At 37.7% G+C, this 21879-nt stretch overlaps 1 protein-coding gene across 1 annotated transcript in view; it reads right to left on the minus strand.

Moving 5' to 3' along the window:
* Nucleotides 1-826: 826 nt before the first annotated feature.
* TMTC2 (transmembrane O-mannosyltransferase targeting cadherins 2) overlaps nt 827-21879 on the minus strand; it is a 254191-nt gene continuing 233138 nt past the window's right edge. The window contains exon 12 of the mRNA XM_037389907.1: nt 827-3533. Within this exon, the coding sequence (XP_037245804.1) occupies nt 3354-3533 (180 nt within the window). The 3' untranslated portion in view covers nt 827-3353. The remainder of the gene's footprint in view (nt 3534-21879) is intronic.

Genomic DNA, 21879 nt, shown 5'->3' on the forward strand with positions numbered 1-21879 from the left:
TCATGACATCTCCTGCACAGGAAGGCAGCAAATTTGAAACGGATCATGTGACATTGCAGCACAAGAGAAAGGTGATCTCAGACACTAAAAAGGCCACGTACGTAAGCGAAGTCTTCTTTCCAGCTTTTGTAGCCAATTAGACATTAGAAATGTTTTTACTGACATCATGTTTGTATGTCAATATAAAAATGATCTATTAATATATCTTATTCATCTGCTTTTATGCCCACAGATTTTAGAAACAAAGATCAAATATAATAGTTTCCATAGTCCTTTGGCTAGATTTAGTGAGCAGAAATATTAAAAAATGCTTCCAGAGAACACTTTCGAAAATATCAGCTGAAGTATAATTGCAATAGAGTACAGAAGAAAGCCAGCTGTGATAGGTTGTACTCTGCTTACAGTGTATAGTTCTCCCATATATAACACAGTCAATATAACTCATTAAATTAGAATAATTTTTTTTAGAAATTGTTGTTACAGTAACAGATAAAGGAATGCACAGTGTATTAGTTATCAATGCTTTATTATTGAAAACAAAATTGAAATTCTCTTATCTGGCACATAAACAATTATTTCTACAAAAAGGAAAGCCTACAAATCTGATAATTTATACAAATAACAGTTTTTCAAAAAATAAAATTTTAATTTAGTAAACTTGTCTTGTGCTCTTTAATTTTCTTTTTAGCACTGTCTGCAATAATCTGCCATAAATCCCTGAGCAGAGAGACATATTTTAAACATGTTTTAAATTTATCCCAAAAGAAGAAAGTTATCAAGCCCAGACCTATATTAAAAAAATGTGTTCAGGGACATTCTTGTTAAATTTGCGCTAGTCCTTTTTTCTTTCTTTTCTTTCTTTTTTTTTTTTTTTTAAAGAAACAATAAAAACATTTATCAATGCAAGCTTGACACTGCATCACAGGAGTGCTCCCCCTTTTCCCCCCTTTGTGCAACGAATAAAAATTACTAAACAAGAATGAGTACAGGTTGAAGGAAACAAATAACATAGTGAATGGTTAAGACCAAGAAGCCATCAAAGCTTGATGGCTGTTGAGCAAATAAAGCTGCAGGGTACCACAGTTTTATACTGAATTCAGTTACATTTGCTATCTAATTAATTCTATATTTTTTCCAGAAAATCAGTAAAGCAGGAGAATACTTTCAAGCTACCATTGTATTCTAACACTGGTTTCAATGATAAAGTAGAAATTCAACTTTTGACCCTTCAATTTTGCTTTTCCAGCTATAACATTATTCGAGAAAAACTTGACACACTCCACAAAACCAAACGATCTTGCCCCTCTGGCCCTTCTGGCAGGCCAGTTGTAAACTTAGCAACTTACGGTATTTTAGCGAGCAAGAGGAAAGAAAAAGAAACACACACGACTACAATTTTTTACTATACTGACTTCAAAACAGCTACTCTCCAATCTACGTCAATACAGATTTAAAATCCAGGTGTAAGGGGAGAATGACCAATAAGGTACAGTATAACTCAAGCATCCCCTTTCCCATTAGGTACACACACTAACCACAAAAAATGCAAGGAAAAACAAATAAAAGAATAGTAACACTTACAGACTGTTGTGTTAATGGCAGGTAATGTTGCTGCAATCAAGTAATAAATAAATAAATACAGCAAAGTATTCTTCTCTACGCTTTTGCTGGAATGGTGCTCAACAGTTCAAAAGCAAAAGAAAACGAAAAGAAAAGAAAACAAAAAAAACTCCAAACACAAACCCTTTCTCAGTAATAAAGTTTTTAACAGAAGATCCTGAAGAAGCTTCAGTTCAAGGTGCTCTACCACTTAAACATTGTATCTATCATTATGAAAAGAACACTGAAGCAGATACCAACAGGTCATTAAATGAAATAGTAAATTTTCTTACAAGCAATAATACTTATTCCAAAGAAAGAAAGCTGTTAACAAATGGCCTGGAAAAAACTGACTAAAGCTTCAATACACTGCAATTTAAAATAAATTATTTTTACATTTAAAAACTGAAGACTAAAACAGTAAATAGGCCAAATCATTCTGAAACAAAAATAAATTGAATCTCACCAAAAGCATATTTAGATATTTGACAGCTCTGCTGCTAGCGCATGTCAGAATACAAACAGAATGCTAATATTTGGTTAGAATCTGAATAGGAAATATTTTTTAAAACACCATCACTGTGAAAAGTAACTGACAACCCCCTTTACAGATTTGTCTTGATCTACACTGTTTTAAGCATGATCTAATCAAGTCCCTTCAGTTATTTGCTAGCCTCACCAATGTGTAACATTCCCTTTTCTCAGAGTTGCTCATGAAGTCTCATTTGTAGCATATCCAAGCACTAATATTTTCGAATCTCACTTGGCTGAGTTATTGCAGAAATATTGTAGGCAGACAGTTCAAAGTTTTCAAAGTTGGTCTTATCTGACAGCAATGTAAAGAGAATCAAACACATCATTATATAATACTTGTTGGGGGGGGGGGGGTTGTGTTTTTTTTTTTTTTTTTTTTTTTTTCTGAAGACAGAAGTCTGACCACATCCATTTGATATCAGGGCAAATATCAGTCTTGCTTGTATTGCTAAATCACAACTCCAAACTTTTGGACTTTTTTTTTGTTGTTTTTTAACCGCTCTACATACACACCTGATGTAGAAGAATATGGGTGGTTCCTTGCTCATTCTGTCTAGCCCACAGCCATTTGACTGTGTATCTCAAGAACACTGCATTAAAACTTAACCAGCTGAAATAATATGCATATTCTCAAGTAAACAATTTTTAACGCTGTCATCTAATCACGTGACAGGTTTGAAAAAAAAAAAAAGGCTATATAAGCTGTGAAATTGGTAAGCAAGTGGTCCTAAAGTGAGATACAGCAGCATTAAGACAAACTGCAAACACACTGGATTTAGTATACATTTTAATGAGTTACAGTATCAGCAAAATACTTTAACCTACTATTACCACTTTTACTCCCATATGGTTTAATGTATACTGTACAATTTTCCCTTAGTATTTCTATGACAGTATACATTCCAAATACACACCTGAAAGTGAGCAATATGGGATTTGCAATTATCAAATATGCCAAAACACCTTCTCTCAAGTACTATGGTTCTAACTATTTTTTGTGGGGCAACAAGTCCTTCATGAATATCTCAAAGTCTCCCTTTTTCTATTTATCTAGCGAAAAAAACTTATGCCAAAAAAGCAGAATAGCTTCTCTTAGCAGCAATTAAGACCTCTGATCCTTGCAGTCAAGTCCAATGAGTTTTCTGATCGGGTAGCTCTGTGGAAATTCTAGTTCATGGTTTTAATCAACTTAAGAAAAAAAATGTTCAGAGTTTTTATCATCATGGTTTGGATGTCTTCAAACCTTGTTTCTCCATGATATTCCACAGTTTGCGAAGATTGGACTGAGTGATGACATCATCAGGTTTAAGTTGAAGAGCAAGGAGGTAGTTTTCTTCAGCCTCTTTCAGTTTACCATTCAGATGAAGAATGGCTCCAAGATTCATTAGGGCAGCTGGATACTGGTACAAAGAAAAAGGAAGGGGAAATATTAGGAGCATTTTCAGTTTTTCTTTTCAGACTATCTTCTTCCACTTAAGCAAATTATTCCCTTATGTTTGCAGACTTTTCATGGAAGCAATTTACCAATTTAAGCAAATAGAGATAACAAGAAAAAGTTGCTGAACAGCTGCTGTATACTTTATGCTTTAAACAGGGCAAGCTCTGGTGTCTACAGACATAGACTTCTCTATTTAATGAGAAAACACAGACCTCATAAAGCTTTACATGTGGTAATGTCAGCATAGCACAGTTTCCAAGAGAAAATTAAAGTAATCCAAGACTGGATTAAAGACAGGAATTTAGTTTTAATTCAACCCATTGCCAGTAAAGAGTTTATAATCGTTGGGAACAGTTAACACGTTGGAATTCATCCCCTTTTTCTCTTTGTCTTAATTATAACTAGTAGAAAATACAATCTGTTCCCAGATTCAGGGGTCTTACGATATCCATTTAAATTCAGGCCGTGGCAATTATTTCTTAATGAACAACTGAATAAAATTAACAGTGGTGGAAACACATGCTATTTTAATAACAAAGATGTGAAAATTTCATAACAAATATGTTGAAAAGCTTCTTATGTTACTAACAATTTTTCCATCTTTAGTGAAAGCAGACTGTTCCTTGTTTTTAATTTTTCATCTTTAGATTATTTTATTATGAAGTAATAGGTTGTTCATGATAATTAAATATGCCTAGTTACTGGAGTTAACAAATATTACAAGGGCAGAAAAGCAGGTTTATGAAGCTGAAGAGAACAGTCTAACCTACCTTTTGCAAGTACCTAAGGTATTCACATGCTAGTAAGAGCACAGGAAAGGCATTTGCCAAACCAGTACCTTGCATTTCAAAGAAAAAGAGGGGGAAAGTTCTACACAAAGTTCACTATGGTTCTTCCCTTGGGTCACTATCAATTTCAATGAGCTTCAGGAACGCTCACTTTCCAAGACACATTAATTTTGCCTCAGAGGGTAAGTGTTTCAGGACACTACTCACCAGTGTTCGGATCAAGATGCATTATTCAAAATGTGAAGCCACATGGAAACTTGGCTTCAGACTACTATGTGGGGGCGCTGGTTTGCTTTAGAAGCCCTTCAGTGACAATAACTTCAGAAAAATATGGTAGGTAGAAGGCAAATAAAATACACACTAGAACTGGCCTCCCAGACTGATGTGGTAGTAGGAAGTCATTAGGATGAGGAAGAATTACCTATGTTCCAAGCCTCTCCAACTAGCAAGTTAAACTCATTACTCTTATCCTTCTGAATCAATCTTCAAACCCCCTCCTCCCCTCACAATGCTTGTGTCCAAAACCTAAATTTTGTGATGGAAATGTTGTTCAGAAAAAATATCAATTTTTATATCCTAAAAATATTTCTTTTTTTTTTTTTTCCAGCTTTCTTCCTGATTCTTTTCACCTATTAACACATGCATCACAAAAATTCAAGGAATTGTGACACATTAAATTTTCACAACTGGCTTCCAGACTTTCAAAATCAAGCAAAACAAAACAAGTTCAGCCCTCCCTATTGTAAACTTCATAATGTTAACACAGTGGAATCTGAATATGTTATTTTTAGATTTATTTTTTTCTTGCTTTTATCCTGACAGATTATTTCCACCACCCCTAAATCAGTCACTTCATTCTACTAAGAAATCAGATCAAAACAAAACCAGCTGGATTTTACAAAGTTTTCCCATTTACACACTCTCCAAAATTTCCTTTTCAGTAATATTCCATACAGAGAAGGAAAAACAAGGCCCTGAAAGGTAATCTTTGCTATGGACAACACATATCAGCAGCCACATTACCATAGCTCCACCTTGACAGTGCCAGTCTTGCATACTATATTATAATGGAATAATACACCCCTTAATTACGGATGTTCTGGGTTTTTTGCAGTGATGTAAGTGAAGAATGATCAGAAAACAGCCCCGCTGTATATGGATGGCTGTCTAAATATCCACATATGTTATTTATTCATTTATTTTTAGACATAAGATTGAGAGAATTTTCTCAAATCATGAGTAAGATGGTTCATTACCCAAATTTGTGCTCCTTATTTGTCTAATGAGAGTTTATGAATCAAACAGCTTTTTTCAAGAGCACAGTTACTGACAGAGAACTGTCTCCTCACTTGAAATATAAACATGTGCGTATTTTTGCATCCAGGCAAAGCTTACAATGATTAAGGACTGAAAAATGTTATACCTAGAATGACTCATACTAAATAAGACACACATTAAAATGTGCTCAGGGCTAATTCTACAGCATCCACAAACTTATTGTGTGGGAAGTAACACAGTTGTTTCATATGGCTTCCAGAATTCCTCTCCACTTCCTTCACACACCCCTGAAAATATGGTATGTGTATGGTACTAATCAAGTACTCTAGAGAACGTCATATATATAAGACTATATGCCTAGCTAAGAAAACTCTTCTGCCACCATGCCTTTAATGTGATATATCATTTCACTAGAGCAAGCAACAAAAACATCTAGAGAAAGAACTCGCTGCACACCTTTTAACCGAACTTGACATTTTCCAACTTCTACATGTCATTCCCGATTTCCTGGAGACTCAAGACATTTTAGGACATTAATGCTTTAAACAAATGTATCCGTGGAATGTGTGAACCGATAACTTATTTCAGGTAGTGCTGAAAGTTCCTTCCAACCCCTTCATGTTTCAAATGAGGAAGTGCACAGGATTTCAGAGACTGCTCTCTAACTTTCTAGGGTATTAGCCACCCCAGTATCTATGGTTTATTGTACCAGTTGCAAGAATTTTGGGTGACTGCAAGATTATATATCAGTGCCATCACTCTCTTGAAAGCTATAGATAATGGTCTGAGGACAAGAGAGCAAGAGACATTTACTACAGGTTTTTTTTTCACATACATTGTCTTTTATTAAAGACAGCTGATAAAATTTTTCAGTACATTAACAAAGGCAGTCAGCAGCTACCAGCGCAATAACATGGGACTTGTCGCACTGTATAACAAATGACACCACCTACTACTTCAGAGACTTTAAAGGAGAAACAGGCCTGCTTTCATTTCCTGTTGGAGACAGATGCTTTACATCAAAAAAAGCTGACTGGCATTTCTATCGGGGTTACAGATGCTGTCTTTTAAGGTCCATTGGGAATTACTCCCTTTATTAGCATTTTTATTGTGGTGTGCTTATTTCCTTAGTGTTGGGGTTTTGTTTTTTGGTTGGTTTTGGGGTTGATTTTTTTTTTGGGGGGGGGGGGGGGACGGACGGACGACGACAACACAGGGGGATGGGTGGAGGTAGGTGGCCATGGGGAGGGGGGAGGCATAACAAGAGTAGTTAATGAACTACAAAATAGCAAAAGGCATGCATTTAGTTGCCTGAGGTGGTTTTGGTTTACACTGATGACAATTCTTTCAAACTTTCTCTTTACTATACTGCCAAAATAAAAGGAGGGCCTTGGGGCATGCAAAAATTTTAAGGTAAATTAAAGTGCTCTCTAAAATTAGAGAGCTATGGAATCTCCAAATAATTAAAAACAATTCTGAGCAGTATTTCAGGATTACACTAATGTAACCAAATATGGTTTTGAATCCACAAACAGAATGAATCTTAATGACACAGAAGATGAACTGATTCCTTGTTCATTGTCTCTGGCTCCACATATAGCAAATGTCATATCAAAAGAATAGTCCCAAACCAAAGAAGACAAGTTTACTCCTATACATGCCTAAGAACTTATGGAGAGACAAACAGATACACAAACACTTAACCTAGCTCAAAATGCCTCTTCTATGCAGACAAATATGACCAAACAACAGCCCAAACACAAACAATGAAATCCGAAATTGTTTCTCTCGAAGCTCTGCTTACAGATCACCTTCTCTACCCAACACCACAGAGGGCCAGGGCAGCAGGTTCTGAGACAAAAGTGCATTTTCTTGCTGCTTGGCTACTTACAAGGAAAACCATGCCAATTTTTACTCCAGCAGAATCACCAGTGAAAGTTACTTCCCACTTAGCCATTTTCAAAGGTCACTTGAAAAGATATTGCCAATATTTCTCTTGTTCTTAATGAATTACTGTAGTGTGTGATCTTGAAGATGTTTCAAAACAACACCAGGATTCTTTAATGAATACTGTAATCGGCATGGCCAACCCATCAGAAACACAGAGGCTAAATGTTTTGTTTTAAAACAGTGCAATGAAGAAGCAGCTTGTTCTTTTAAGGGTTCCTGTTGAGTAAAGTCCATACTTAAAGAAGGACATGAAATTGCATTCACATGTGAATATTCCATCCCAGCACTTCTAGTTAAATATGGGTGAAGAATTCAGATACTTCTCTTTGATAAGTGAAGAGACATAGGAGGTACAATGACCGAGTAGTGAAGCAGCAGAGCATTATTGTAGAATGGCTCAATAAGCATGACAGCAAAACATGGTGACTGCTTCATTTTATCAGTGACCATCAGATAATGTACTGTCATACCTTTTTTATCCTCCTACAGTGATAGCAAGAATTTTCACTTGAACTTTTATTACTGGTGTTATTGCTGTAGCGCAGCATGGTATTTTCTGAAGCCATCAAAATGTCAACAGCTCCTTTTTTATCGCTAAAGACAACTGCGGGCAACAGAATAATTTCAGAGGTGGCACTTGCTTTTGACAGATCTCACAACTTTTGAGTAAAACCATGACCTAGGAGTTGCCCCAAGAGGTAAGGATACTACTTTAAAGCATGGGGGTGTGAAGAGAAGGTAAAAGGAGAGGCAGGGGAGGGACATGCAGTGAGATGGTTGCTGCCAACTGGATCTTACTCTCCAATGCAATACATTGACAACATCGTAAATTCAGTAGTGACACATGGAAGTAAACTTTTTTATAGGAGTGACCTAGTGTTGCCAGATAAGCCAAGTGCCAGTTATTCCTTCCAGAGACTCACATTTCTGCCTGGTTCTCTATGCTATGAGGCTTCTTAAGAACCGCAGTTTGCATATGCTAGGTCTGGTATTTTGTTCCAAACAGCACATGAATCACAACTAAGACGCTGATCTCCAGTAAGCTGGCTAAGATGACATGAGTAAATTGTCTAGGAATAGAAAACTGGGTGCAAAAAGCATGCTGGAACAAGATGACAGGAAGTATGGCAAAACAGTATGCGTCAGAGAGAATAAAAATGTATAAAATTCAGAGCTGAGAGGGATTTCCTGTGTCATCATCAGTCCAGGCAGCAAAGCATTCAGTTCTGCTGCAAAACCAGAAAAATCAGTATCTTTGCAAACTTTTAAAATGGAAGAATGCTCTGCCACTTTTCCTCTACAACAGTTAAGTACATTATTTAAATTGCAAGTCTGCTCATGAACAATTTCAGTAAGTATGCTTTTGTGTTGACAACAGCTTTCAGCTTAAATAGCGAAGAGGGAAATGGAGAGAAAAACATTCTCCCTGCAAGTGTTAATTTGAATAAACATTGCAAAGAGCAGTTTCCATGGTTGTATTAGTCAGAAATGGACCTAAATGCCTCTGCTGCAAAGGAAGATTGCATCCCTATCTAATTACCTTAAGACTGACTAACATACATAGCTATATAAATCTAATTAACAAGCCTAGGCTCTAGAGAGGAGTGGATCCTTGGGTTCAGTCACCACCTTTAAGAGTACTACACTGTTAACGCTGATGAAGAACAACCTACTAATATGTCACTAAACAGAAAAAGACTTCATTTAGTATGATCTTCATATTTTTTTTCACCAAGCTAGTATCTCTAGTGAAGATGAACACCTTCTAGAAGAAAAAGGATACCAAAAAAGAAACACATAAATAATACAGTAGATAGGAAAAAAATAGGTTGTATTGAAAACTATTTATTTAATAGTCTCCAGTTAGGATAATATATCAAGTTAATAAGGTTGAAGAACTGCACGAGTTAATGCCTGTTCACCTTAACAACTGATGATACTACAGTAGCGTTAGGTCATGTACATTTTTAATTTATATTTTTATTATTATTTTACATTTGGACACTCTCCTCTGGACATTCAAAACAGACGACACTTTAACCTGCCTGGTGAAAGGAGAATACACATGGAAATTGTTTATATGCATCTAATCTTGTGTGCTTTCAAACACTGGAGAGTACCCTGTCTAAAATTGCAAACTATAGGATATGTATATTTAAAACCAGGAATTAAAAAGTGAAGACAGGGTGTTTTACTTTTTTTTTTTTTTTAATTTTTTTTAAAAATTTATTTATGGGTAGCAGATATGGGAATTTTCATCCACAAGCATAATGTGAAGTTATTCAGTTTACCTGTGGATTCAGACGTGGGTTTCATTAAGGAAACCAACAGCCATGAGTCAGGGAGGAGTTCTTGACTTGGCATGGGAAGGAAGCATCAAGCAGTCTACTTTGTTTCTCAAATTATCACATCAATAGGGGACATTTTAGCATCGATGTTCTCCAGCCAATGGAGATTTTTTTCCTCAACATCTTTTTCATCTTAACCTTCAGAGACTGCTCAGAGTTTTAAAAACATAGTTATCCAAAACCAAACAAGTATGTATACATGTATATATCTTGCTGCTGAAAAGCTATCTACCATTGGCCTTTATATAAGTTCAAAGTACTCTTTTACACATCAGCAAGTTAACAAAAAAGCACGTGTTACAACTGGTAAAGCCTGCAGATCATAACAACAGCTGAAAAAGTCCCACAAAAATGTACTTACATTTGTAATTTCTGTGTATCTAGATTTTTTCCTCAATGACCATGCATCAATTGCTTTGATTTGTGCTTAAAAAACCTCCCAGTAACCACTCTCAGTTTATTTAGAAGCTATGATGGACATTTTTAGATAACATAGTTGTATTAACATAATAAAAGCTAAACAGGAACATACGTTATGCATATTAAATAATTACGGTTATACTATAAAAAATAAACCCCCCAAAAACATTTTCCAGGCCTCAAAGTGTTTTTAATTAAAATTCCTGCTTTCCAACTCAAACGTTGTCATCACTATAGGATATGATAATCTTATCCAATTTTCCTAGCATTTTAGGATTTTATTAAAAAAATCTTCAAATGACTTAATTTTTGTTTATAGAAATCCAACTGTGCTCTGATGTCTGTAATTTGATAATTTTAATACATAGCTATGATTATGGTATAAAACATTTAACAACTCTACCTTACCTAACACAAGTATGCTGCGTGCTAATTAGGAAGTCTGTACTCCCAGCAAGTGAGAAACTTGCTGAATAGAAATGTCATCTGTACTATCATACTGACAAACAGAAATTGTTCTAAATCTTTCAGAAACAAAATTTTGTCCTAGTAAGAAAGTTTTTAAAAAAATTCAATTTAGTTCTGCAAATGTATAATTATATCAAAAATGTATTTTTGCATGCACTTTCTAAATCATGAAAACCAGAAAAATAAATGGCTTTGTGTTACTGCCTAAAGATAAACCCCACTTTTAAATTAAGAGAAATGTAAAGCATTAAAAAAAAAATAATATACTCTGTGTCACCCAGCAGCACACACACAGAGCTGATTAGAATAGATGTCCATATTAACACAATCAAAACGGGCTAATCTTCAGAGAAAACTCCAATTTACAGATCATCTGAGGTTATGACCATAATCATACTCAAAGTATGTACTACTAAAAAAGCTCACGTTTTTCAATCAAATTAAACGTCATTGGAAAACAAAAATGCCTGCTGAGAATCTGCCTGCTTTTGCCCAGATACTGATCAAATACATCAGTACCCACAGAAGGTTGTATAGTTTTTCAAGATGCTAGTCATAGGCATATGAAGTACTGCATTAGAGCTTCCATTTCTGAGTAGAATAGTCAACTACTGAAATTTCAGAAAGAAGTGTTCACTTCTGGCCTTGAAAATTTAGTGAAGTTCTAATTAAAGGAATCTCAAAATCCACATTTCCAGTATTTTGACTCAAGATGTTCAGATGAATGTTAACTGTGAAACAAGGCTTTGCACCTTTGGCTGAGAAGTGTAGTCGGCTCAATTAAATGCTTGAGAACTAGATTAATATTGATATTGCTGTGTGCTTTTGAAAACCGTTTAGGTGTTTGCAGTTGTAAGGTATACCTTTCAGGCACATTGTGTAAACCATTATGCAACTTGACATACTTGCTCTGAGCACAAAGAATGAGAAAACTTGCTAATTTGATCAAGGCTTATATCACACACAATCACTATCAAGCCAACCCACAGAAAACATGTTGTGTTAAAGCTTTACAGAAACAGGAAAAAAGAAAACACTAGAACATTATGAAGCATTGTAGGATGTATTAGGATGAATTTTAGCCTTCATTTCATCCCTCCATTAATACATTTTCTTTTGGCTAACCCTCCCTAGACAACAGAATCAATCATTATTCCTCTGTTGGTAATAATTTCACCGGCAGGAAAGTACAGTTGACATCTATCACATGAAGTAATAGATTTTCCATAGTAACACGGTTTATCAATAGTGTCTGAAGATATTTTCAAGTTGCTCAAAAAAATGCAAATTCAGGATGTGGAAACATTACCAAGGTAATTTTGCAAATACAAACTAACTCCATAACTTTGGAAATAAATAACAAAACTCTTGAGACAATGTGTTGTTCAAGGATCTACATTTTCATTTCAGAGTAGACACAACTGAAAATGCTTGAAAAAAATCTTGTTCATAAATATTTTCTTTTCTGAAATTTCTGCATGGAAAATCTTAAATTATTTGCATATCAATTTTTTTTTCCTTCCCTTTTGTCCTTTTTCATCTATCACTGCCATGATCGTTGCACAGTGCAAAGTTTGTGCCCACACAGTGTCTTGATTTCAGTTTTACCCACAGGATGATGAGAGCAGCTGAGAAAAGAGGCACATACTATTGGTCCTTTGCAACGTGCTGAATTACAGTGCTCTGTGTAATTCATAAGAATTCATACCCTACTTTTTGGCAGCCAGCAACCTGCAGGTGTTCCCTATATAGTATTTAGCAATTAAATCTACAGTACATATTAAAATTATTAATTTCCAGAGTAAGCACAAGGATTTAATTTTGATTCTTGTAGCATAAAGATTTTAAGGCTGTAGTTTCTAAAATTTGGTCTTTTGGTCGCTAATAGTAAGACCACTGGGCACTAATTGTTCGCTAGGCTTTTACAATGTTGTGACCTGTAAAAAAATAAAATTACTTTCTGCTAGGGCAGCCTTCTTTACTACATCTGATCAGTGACATATATGTTTACTGAGCTTTGTAAGTAATATCAATAGCAATAAGACAGGTTCAGTGGTAGATCTACACATCCTACTCTGAAGGGTTGTACTTGACACTGCATGTGCTGCTTTTATCAAGCAGAAGCTTTCTGTATTCTGCAAACTACATTTTTAGGAAATGGACACATGAAGCAATGCTGTGAATAATATTTTCCTTTTTTAAAAGGTTTAATTAATTATTTCTAAAAGCAGAAGAAAACAACTAATATTTGCAGGATTAGCACCAAGAAATCAAAGTTCAATTCCTGCCTCTGAAATTCAATGTCAAAAATTACTCAATAAAACCAGATGCTTGCTCCAAATTGCCCCAGAAAAAAACCCTCTGTGATTGGGGCAAACTATGATCCAGGGCCACCAGAATTGCTATTCAGTTCTGTAGTCAACAGCTCAAGTTAATTTGCCTTCTCATTAAATATTTTCACTATACATACCATACATTCTATATGAACACCACAGGATCCTACAGAAATTAACTTTGGGTCCTACCTACCAGCAATCTTTTCGTTAAAGCTCATTTTTTGACCCTAAATCAAAAGGTTTGCCTCCTATGCAATTTCCATAATCTCTGTTCAGAAAGAATTTTCTTCTTCTATCGTGGGTAAAACACCCAATTTGTGAACTAATCTGCAAAAAAAAGTCCATCAATGCAGCTATCAGAACAGAATTTTTCAAACAGAACTAATGAAGGATCATGTATTGATCTTTCAAAAATAATAAAAAACAAGCTTGGTAATTTTAAGCGTATTTAAATGCAGTTAGAATGTGAAGAAATGAAGCAGAACTACTGAGTTACAATAAAACTCCAACAAATAACTCCGCCATGAATGTATCAATTATTTACACCATAGAATCTAAAGAGACATACAGCAAACCTTCATATGGAATTTAGTTTAGGGTTTTACTGTGGATTTTCATGTTTACTTTTGTTGCTATATTGCAAAAGATTTCTATTTTTTTTCACACAGTAATTGTTTTTAGTAAGTTTGAGTGAGCCAGATGCTGAGGCAACTGGCACTGTTACAAACCATAATGTCAGATTAAAGTTACTTACTGTTACAGAAAAACAATCTTTACTGGAGCACCTGAAGAATTAGTAAAACCGTCTCAGTAACAGAGCTGTTCATTATATGGAAGGCATGTTTCAAAAGTGTAGGTACACTTGAATGTATATTTGCTTTCCAGTATTTGCTTTCCAGATCTCTAGGCTGTAACTTTCCCAGGGAAAAATACATTCTAACTGGTACTGATGTTACACTTAAAGACAAATCCCAAGAAAATTACTTCAGCGAGACACTTGCTATGCATCCCCTTCCTAGCAGTCTGCAAACATAACAGTACTCAGGCAGATCTCAGACCAAAACCACCCTTATTTGTAGGGCATTTTCCGCCTATACAGTCACCTAGATACACACAGAGGTATGGGAGGGTGGGAGAGAATACCAGTAATATCAAAACCATCTTGCGAAACAGAAACCTAACTTCTCCAGAACTTGGGGGGTGGGGGGGTGGGGATTCAAATAGGACTGCCAACCCACAACTAAAAATCATTCCTAGACTGAGAAATACATCAGAACTATAGATTAGGAAGAAAATTAGGAAGTTACTTATTGCAAAACATCCTAATAAGAATGTAATTAGAATATACTGTTGCTGGGCTTATTTAATGCTGGGCTTATTTAACTTTCTTATCAATTCTAATTGCATAATAAATTAATTGCATTGTTTCTAGAATCAGCACTAGAATACTCTATTAGGAAAAACTTTGCTGGATTCTCTTTTAATTGAGTGCAAACGGATTAATTTCTGAAATGCTACTCTACTGCCGAGTTCTATATTTCATGGCACTTTATGTTTGATTGACACTGAGGGCTACATTTACAAGGCAAAGCCAATCTTGTACTCTCCAGGAACTGATGCAGGCAGCATAGTACCCCCTGCTATATTACTATCAGACTGTGAATCACAATCAAGTGCATAGGTCTATCCATACATAATAATACATCATCACTTCCATAATTTCAGCAAAGAGACTGCACCTTTACAAACTACTGCCTCCCATCATCTCAAAGCATGATTCCTTTTATTTGTCAGTAGTACAAATCCACACTGTGACTTCCTATTAATTAGTTTTGCAAAACTATTCTTTTAATTATTCAGTAAATGAAGATCATAGTTAAGTACAAGCACAACTGTTGCAGTTATATTCATACTGAAATGTAATCAGCAAAAAAAGTATGTGTCTACTAAGATGTGGACAAAACCCACTAGTATGCTAGATGAAACAAATCTGTGCTCCAAGAGCCAGACCTAGCTGACCTCACAACATTTTTTGTTCAAATAATTTTGATGGTGGACTGAACATATCCCTATACCAGATAAAGACTCCAGATATCAGAGTCATAGAATGGTTTGGGTTAGAAGGGACCTTAAAGATGATCTAGTTCCAACCCCCCTGCCGTGGGCAGGGACACCTTCCACTAGACCAGGCTGCTCAAAGCCTCATCCAGCCTGGCCTTGAACACTGTCAGGGATGGGGCATCCACAGCTGCTCTGGGCAGCCTGTGCCAGTGCCTCACCACCCTCACAGCAGAGAATTTCTTCCTAATATCTAATCTAAATCTACCCTCTTTCAGTTTAAAAGCATTACTTCTTGCCCTATCACCACATGCCATGTAAAAAGTCCCTCTCCAGTTTTCCTGTATGCTCCCTTTAGATTCTGGAAAACTGCTGTAAGGTGTGTCCCCCAGCTTCTTCCCCAGGCTGAACAACTGCAATTTTCTCAGCCTGTCTTCACGGGAGAGTTGCTCCCACCCTCTGATCATCTTTGTGGCCCTTCTCTGGACTCACTCCAACAGGCCCATGTCCTTCTTATGTTGGGGGCCCCAGAGCAGAACACAGTACTCCAGGTGGTGTCTCATGAGAGCTGAGTAGAGGAAGAGAATCACCTCTGTCAATCTGCTGGTCATGCTTCTTTTGATGCAGCCCAGGATACAGTTGGCTTTGTGGGCTGCAAGCGTACACTGCTGGGTCATGTTGAGCTTCTCATCCACCAACACCCCCAATTCTTTCTCCTCAGGGCGGCTCTCAATCCATTCTCTGCTCAGCCTGTATCTGTGCTTGGGATTGCCCTGGCCCATGTGTGGGCCCTGGCACTTGGCTTTGCTGAACTTCATGAAGTTCGCACAGGCCCAGCTCTCAAGCCTGTCAGGGTCTCTCTGGATGGCATGCCCCCCCATCCAGTGTGTCAACTGCACCATACGTGTTGGTGTCATCCACAAACTTGCTGAGGGTGCACTCCATCCCCCCCATCCATGTTGTCGACAAAGATGTTAAACAGTTCTGGTCCCAGTACCAATCCCTGAGGAATGCCACTTGTCACTGGTCTCCACTTGGACATCAAGCTGTTGCCCACAACTCTGAGTGCGACCATCCAGCCAGTTCCTTATCTACTGAGTGGTCCATTTGTCAAATCCATGTCTCTCCAGTTTAGAGATGAGGATGTTGTGTGGGACAGTGTCAAATGCTTTGCACAAGTTCAGGTAGATGACATCAGTTTGTCTTCCCTCATTCACTAACACTGTAACCCCGTTATAGAAGGCCACCAAATTTGCTAGGCATGATTTGCCCTTAGTGAGGCCATGTTGGCTGTCACCAATCACCTCCTGATTTTTCATGTGCCTTAAAACATAGTTTCCAGGAGGATCTACTCCATGATCTTGCCACGCACAGAGGTGACACTGAGTGGCCTGAATTTCCCCAGGTCTTCCTTTTTTCCCTTTTTAAAAGTGGGTTTATGTTTCTCCTTTACCAGTCAGTGGGAATTTCACCAGGCTTAGCCACTTCATCTGCCAGTTCCCTCAGGACCTGCAGATGCACCTCATCAGGTCCCACGGACTTGTACACCTTCAGATTCCTTGGTCTCAAACCTGATCTTCTCTCACAGTGGGTGCTTCTTCATTCTCCCAGTCCCTGCCTTTGCCTTTTGTGATTTGGGCAGTGTGGCCAGAGCACTTACCAGTAAAGACTGAGGTGAAAAAGCCATTCAGTACCTCAGCTTTCTCCATGTCCTGTGTAACCAGGTCTTCTGTTTCCTTCCAGAGAGGACTCACTTTTTCCCTAGTCTTCCTTTTTATCAGTGATGTACCTCCAGAAGCTTTTCTTGTTGCCGTTGATGTCCCTGGCCAAATTTAATTCTATCAGGGCTTTAGCTTTGCTAAACTGATCCCTGGCTGCTCAATTTCTCTGTATTCCTCCCAGGCTACCTGTCCTTGCTTCCACTCTCTGTAGGCTCCCTTTTGTGTTTTATTTTGTTCAGGAGCCTGTTGTTCATCCATGCGTGCCTCCTGGCATTTTTGCCTGACTTCCTCTTTTTGGGACACATTGCTCCTGAGCTTGGAGGAGGTGATCCTTGAATATTAAACAGCTTCCCTGAGCCCCTCTTCCCTCCAGGGCTTTATCCCATGGTATTCTACCAAGCAGATCCCTGAAGAAGCCAGTTTGCTCTCTTGAAGTCCAGGGTAGTGAGCTTGCTGTGCACTCCCCTTGCTGCTCCAAGGATCTTGAACTCCACCATTTCATGGTCACTGCAGCCAAGGCAGCCCTCGAGCTTCATATTCCCCACAAGCCACTCCTTGTTGGTGAGAACAAGGTCCAGCATAGGACCTCTCCTCGTTGGCTCCTCTGTCACTTGGAGAAGGAAACACATTCTAGGAACCTCCTGATTATACCCTGCTGTGTTGCCCCTCCAGCAAATGCTGGGGTGGTTGAAGTCTCCCACAAAGACTAGGGCTTGTGAACATGAGGCTGCTTCTATGCCCAGAGAGGGCCTCATCTTCCCAGTCTTCCTGGTCGGGTGGCCTGTAGCAGGCCCCCACTATAATGTCACCTGTCCCTGCCCTCCCTTTAATCTTGATCTATAAGCTCTTTGTTGCCTCCTCATCCACCCCCAGGCAGAGCTCCATGCGCTCCGGCTGGTCACCCTCTCCTTGTCTCCTCTGCCCACCCTTCCTAAAAAGTCTGTATTCTTCCATTCCAACACTCCAGTCTAGGAGCCATCCCACCACGTCTCCATAATGCCAATAAGATCATAGCCCTGCAGGCAGGCGCACATCTCTAACTCCCCTTGTTTATTCCACATATGAAAAACAGAAAAAGAAATGCGAGAACACTAAGATTTCCGCTCAAGTTAATTGAGGTACAGTCCTATACAATTTTTGAATCAAGGACTTGACAATAAAATAGCTCAAGTATTATTTGGTATGAGAATGTCTTCTCTTTATTTACAACTTATCCATTGATAATTACAATCACCTGATGGAATTGGAAGAACAGTGTTCTGTATCTAGGTAGGTGTCTGGAGAGAAACCAGAACCTATAGCTTAATACCAGGGTGAATATCTTCTTAGGAAACATCACTGAATCATAAGAAACATGCATGATTTTTGTGAAAACATGGTCTTTCACTTTTTAGAGTTTTAGTCACATAAACGTTTTTAACACTGAGGCAATACAGCCTACAATGGAAAATGGGTGCATAAAACAAAATAGTTTGGGGTATTTTTTTTGTGTGAATAAAAGACTTTATGAGGAGCTCCAGGCAGCACAAGGTGTTACCACCTGACATACTGAAAACCTTATATGACCTATGTCCTACGCAAATAGTGCATGAATTATTAGAAAGGTTTTTTTTCTCTCAAATTACATTAAGCATGAAATTACTGTTTCAACTGTTCTTGGTAGGAGTAATTGACAGTTTAATGATGATCTTAGGGTTATTTAAGTTAGAAAAGAGAAGTTAGTATATAGTTGCTTATTTCCAACATTTGTTCCCCCTGTTAAAGAAAAGCATGTCTATACATTTTGCAGTTCAGAAAGATGAATGATTCAGAAAATACATAATGCTAGTAATTAGACCATAGAAGGACTAATATTTATGGGAAATCTGTAAACATTTTCATACCTAAAAATGAAATGAAAAGCACTCCAAATTACTATGGCAATAAGTTTCTGGCTTACTTTGCTAAGTGTTTCTGGGTATGCAGCTTACTCTTTGAAAAACTCCGCTAAGAGTTCAGAGCTGCTTGCATAGTTTCACTTGAAGAAATCAGTAACTACAGAGCTCCATTGACCTCTCACACGCAGGAGAAACAGAAGCAGCTATAAAAAAAGTCAATGGTGTTACTGCAATGCAATATCTATGTAAGCAGAAGAAACTCAGATGTATTTTCTTTTCAGTAATTTAGAACTTGCACAGACAAAATACTTATGTATTGATTAGGATGTCAATGTACAACAAATTATTCTAGATGGGAAATAAACAGCAACTTAAAGGCATTTTAATTCTATTCCAAAGCTCACAAATTACACCAAGTGAGCCAATTGATCTCAGCTATTTGCATATTGAACTGCTTGGATAATCAGAAAAGTACAAATGAACTCCCCATATTCTAACCCTCACAAAACTGAAGCTGAGGACTGTAATGACATGATTTCCAGCTATCTCCTATGCACCTTACATGAAGATGGATCACAATAGAGAGACAGATTTAAGTATTTAATAATCACCCAGAAGCATGTTCAATCTTTGCTTTTACAGAGCTGCCACAGCTCTGTAACACATGTAGAGTTTTCTGGGGTAAAGCTATAAATATTCTCATATTTCCCAAAAGAAATTCAGTGTTTTCGATAGCTGAGTAAATTGGTTTTCAAATTACACAACTCATCCTGATATTGCACTTCAGTATTAGAGGTAAATATCCCCATTCTAATAGTCTGTGTTCTTTCTTTTTCCTCTGGTGGAGATCATAGGGATGCGAAATGCTATATGGGGAGTTTTGTTTGTTTTTCCTGTTGTTTTTTATAAGGTGGGAGGCACTAATCTCTGCTGAAGTAGGAATACTTTAAGATTCAGCACAACAGCCTGTACACCAGCAGGTCTTGAAGCTGACAATTGTGTATGACAAAAACCCTAAATGTGTCTTTAAAATATTTAGGAAGACCATGAACAAATATAATTGCAAATATAGAAAGATAACTTTTAGTTCAAAAGAAGACACAGTTTTCCCCAAATAGCTGGATAGAGAACATATCTGCCTTGCACTTAGCCCCAGACAGGAGAGAGAAACTGAGTGTAAGAACCTGGAAGGGGTGAAACAGCAACGACAACAAAAGAAAATTGAGCTGGGGGCCCAAATTAGATTTAAAAAGCTTTCCAGCTCAGGAGGGGAAGAGAAACTTCATGCATGGAATAAACTTTTCACATGGAGAAATGTTGCTATTTTTGTGCAGACACTGAAGAGCCTTTCTACCTGAAATGAAAGGCAGCTTGCATTTAGTTAATATTAATTTTCTTGAATTTCTCCATTCTGTACAACCTTTAGGCCAGGTCAGCCTTTTGCTAGGCAGGCTGAAAAATTTCACAGCTATTCTCATATCAAATCTCAAGAGTCAGTCCTCTATTGCCTGTCAATGGAGAAGTCTACCCAATTTACAGGAACTAAGAAAGTGCTCTCTCATCCTTTTGAAATCAGAGTGGTGTCCTCTTTTCTCTAAGGGTGTTCCACTATCTCCCCATCCAGTGGAGCAGATTCATGCCTAAGCCTCCCATCCCTGTGTCTGTCTGAAGTCAAACTATTAAAATAATGCCAACTGCAAATAAAGTTCACATCAGTAATGCTGACGTTCTCACTAGAAAGCCACAGTACCCTTTTTAGTACCTAAAAGTCCTGCATGCCCTGTAACAATTGGTTCAGTCTTTAGGATGCAACAGAGTAGGAAAAGAGGAAGAACTAGATCCAGGGAAGTCTTCTTATTCCTCACACCTTTACCAGCAGAGAAGAGAAGAGGCATTTTCAGGAGGCCAAGAGTGTTTCTGGGCTGGAAAGAAACCACAGCCATTCACATCATTGAGGCAGAAAGTTTGGCACACTTGAGAGGAAGCCTTCCACAATGTGAGGCTTAGCAGCAGCCGGTGCTAGTAGTGGGAAGCTGTACAGCCCTGGCATAGGGCAGAAGAATCTAGAAGCAGCTCAGAAGGCAGGCAGGCAATCAGTAGAAGCCCCACCTGCCTCACAAAGCCCACTTTTGTATTTTCTGCAAAGGTAGACACAAGCAATGGAAGACAACTTAACAGGTGAATCTGCTGAATGCTGACTACCTAAAAATAAAGTCCTGTGGTCCATGGCACCAACACATAAAGATAAAAGATTGCCATGTGTTCATTACTTTGAATAAACAGGTAAACAGGCAAAAGAACGTTTTAAAACAAGGATTCTCAGCTGGAAAGTGTCATGCTTTGCTGGCAACAATACATGGTGTAAAAATCACGTATGTACTGTTTCTTTAGAGGGCTACATCAGCTTTATTCATGTTATGCTCTGAAAACCAGGAGCATGATGGCAAGACATTCTAATTGGGTTTGGATAACAGGGACTAGGCAGACCTGCTCAAAGAGCTGCAAGAGCAATGGATTCATCACTGGTGAGGGATCTGCAGCATCCCTGGAGCAATGTGAGGATGACACTGGATCCAGTGAAGCATGGAACAATGCCAGGTTTTTGTCAATTGGGGATCAGCTGCAGACAGTTCAAGAATCATTGTAAACCCATTCATTACTGCCATCAGCAGCAGAACTAACATAGCAGGAGGTCTTAAAACTTTTATGAAAATTCTCCCTGGCAGTAACAGGACATGCCCTTAACAAAGCTGGCAAAATGGATTAAAGCTGTCTCCTTCACAATTACTCCCAGCCTGGTAAAGCTATATGAGAGAATTACTGAATGTTCAGGAGAAAGTCAAATAGGGAAATTTGGCATGGAAGCACCTAAGGAAAAAATACATAATAAAGCAGATCTTGGCTGCATATGTTTCAAGACAAAATCCAACATCTACTTTATTTTTTAAAGATGTATATACTATCGGAAGTATATTCATTTTTAGAGGTCCTGCTATGAATAAACCCCATATATTATGAACACTTCCCATAAGGAGGCACTGAAAGCATGTTATCTATAAGGTGG

The sequence above is a fragment of the Falco rusticolus genome, chromosome 5 (genome assembly GCF_015220075.1).
Source record: "Falco rusticolus isolate bFalRus1 chromosome 5, bFalRus1.pri, whole genome shotgun sequence".
Classification (NCBI taxonomy): Eukaryota; Metazoa; Chordata; class Aves; order Falconiformes; family Falconidae; genus Falco; species Falco rusticolus.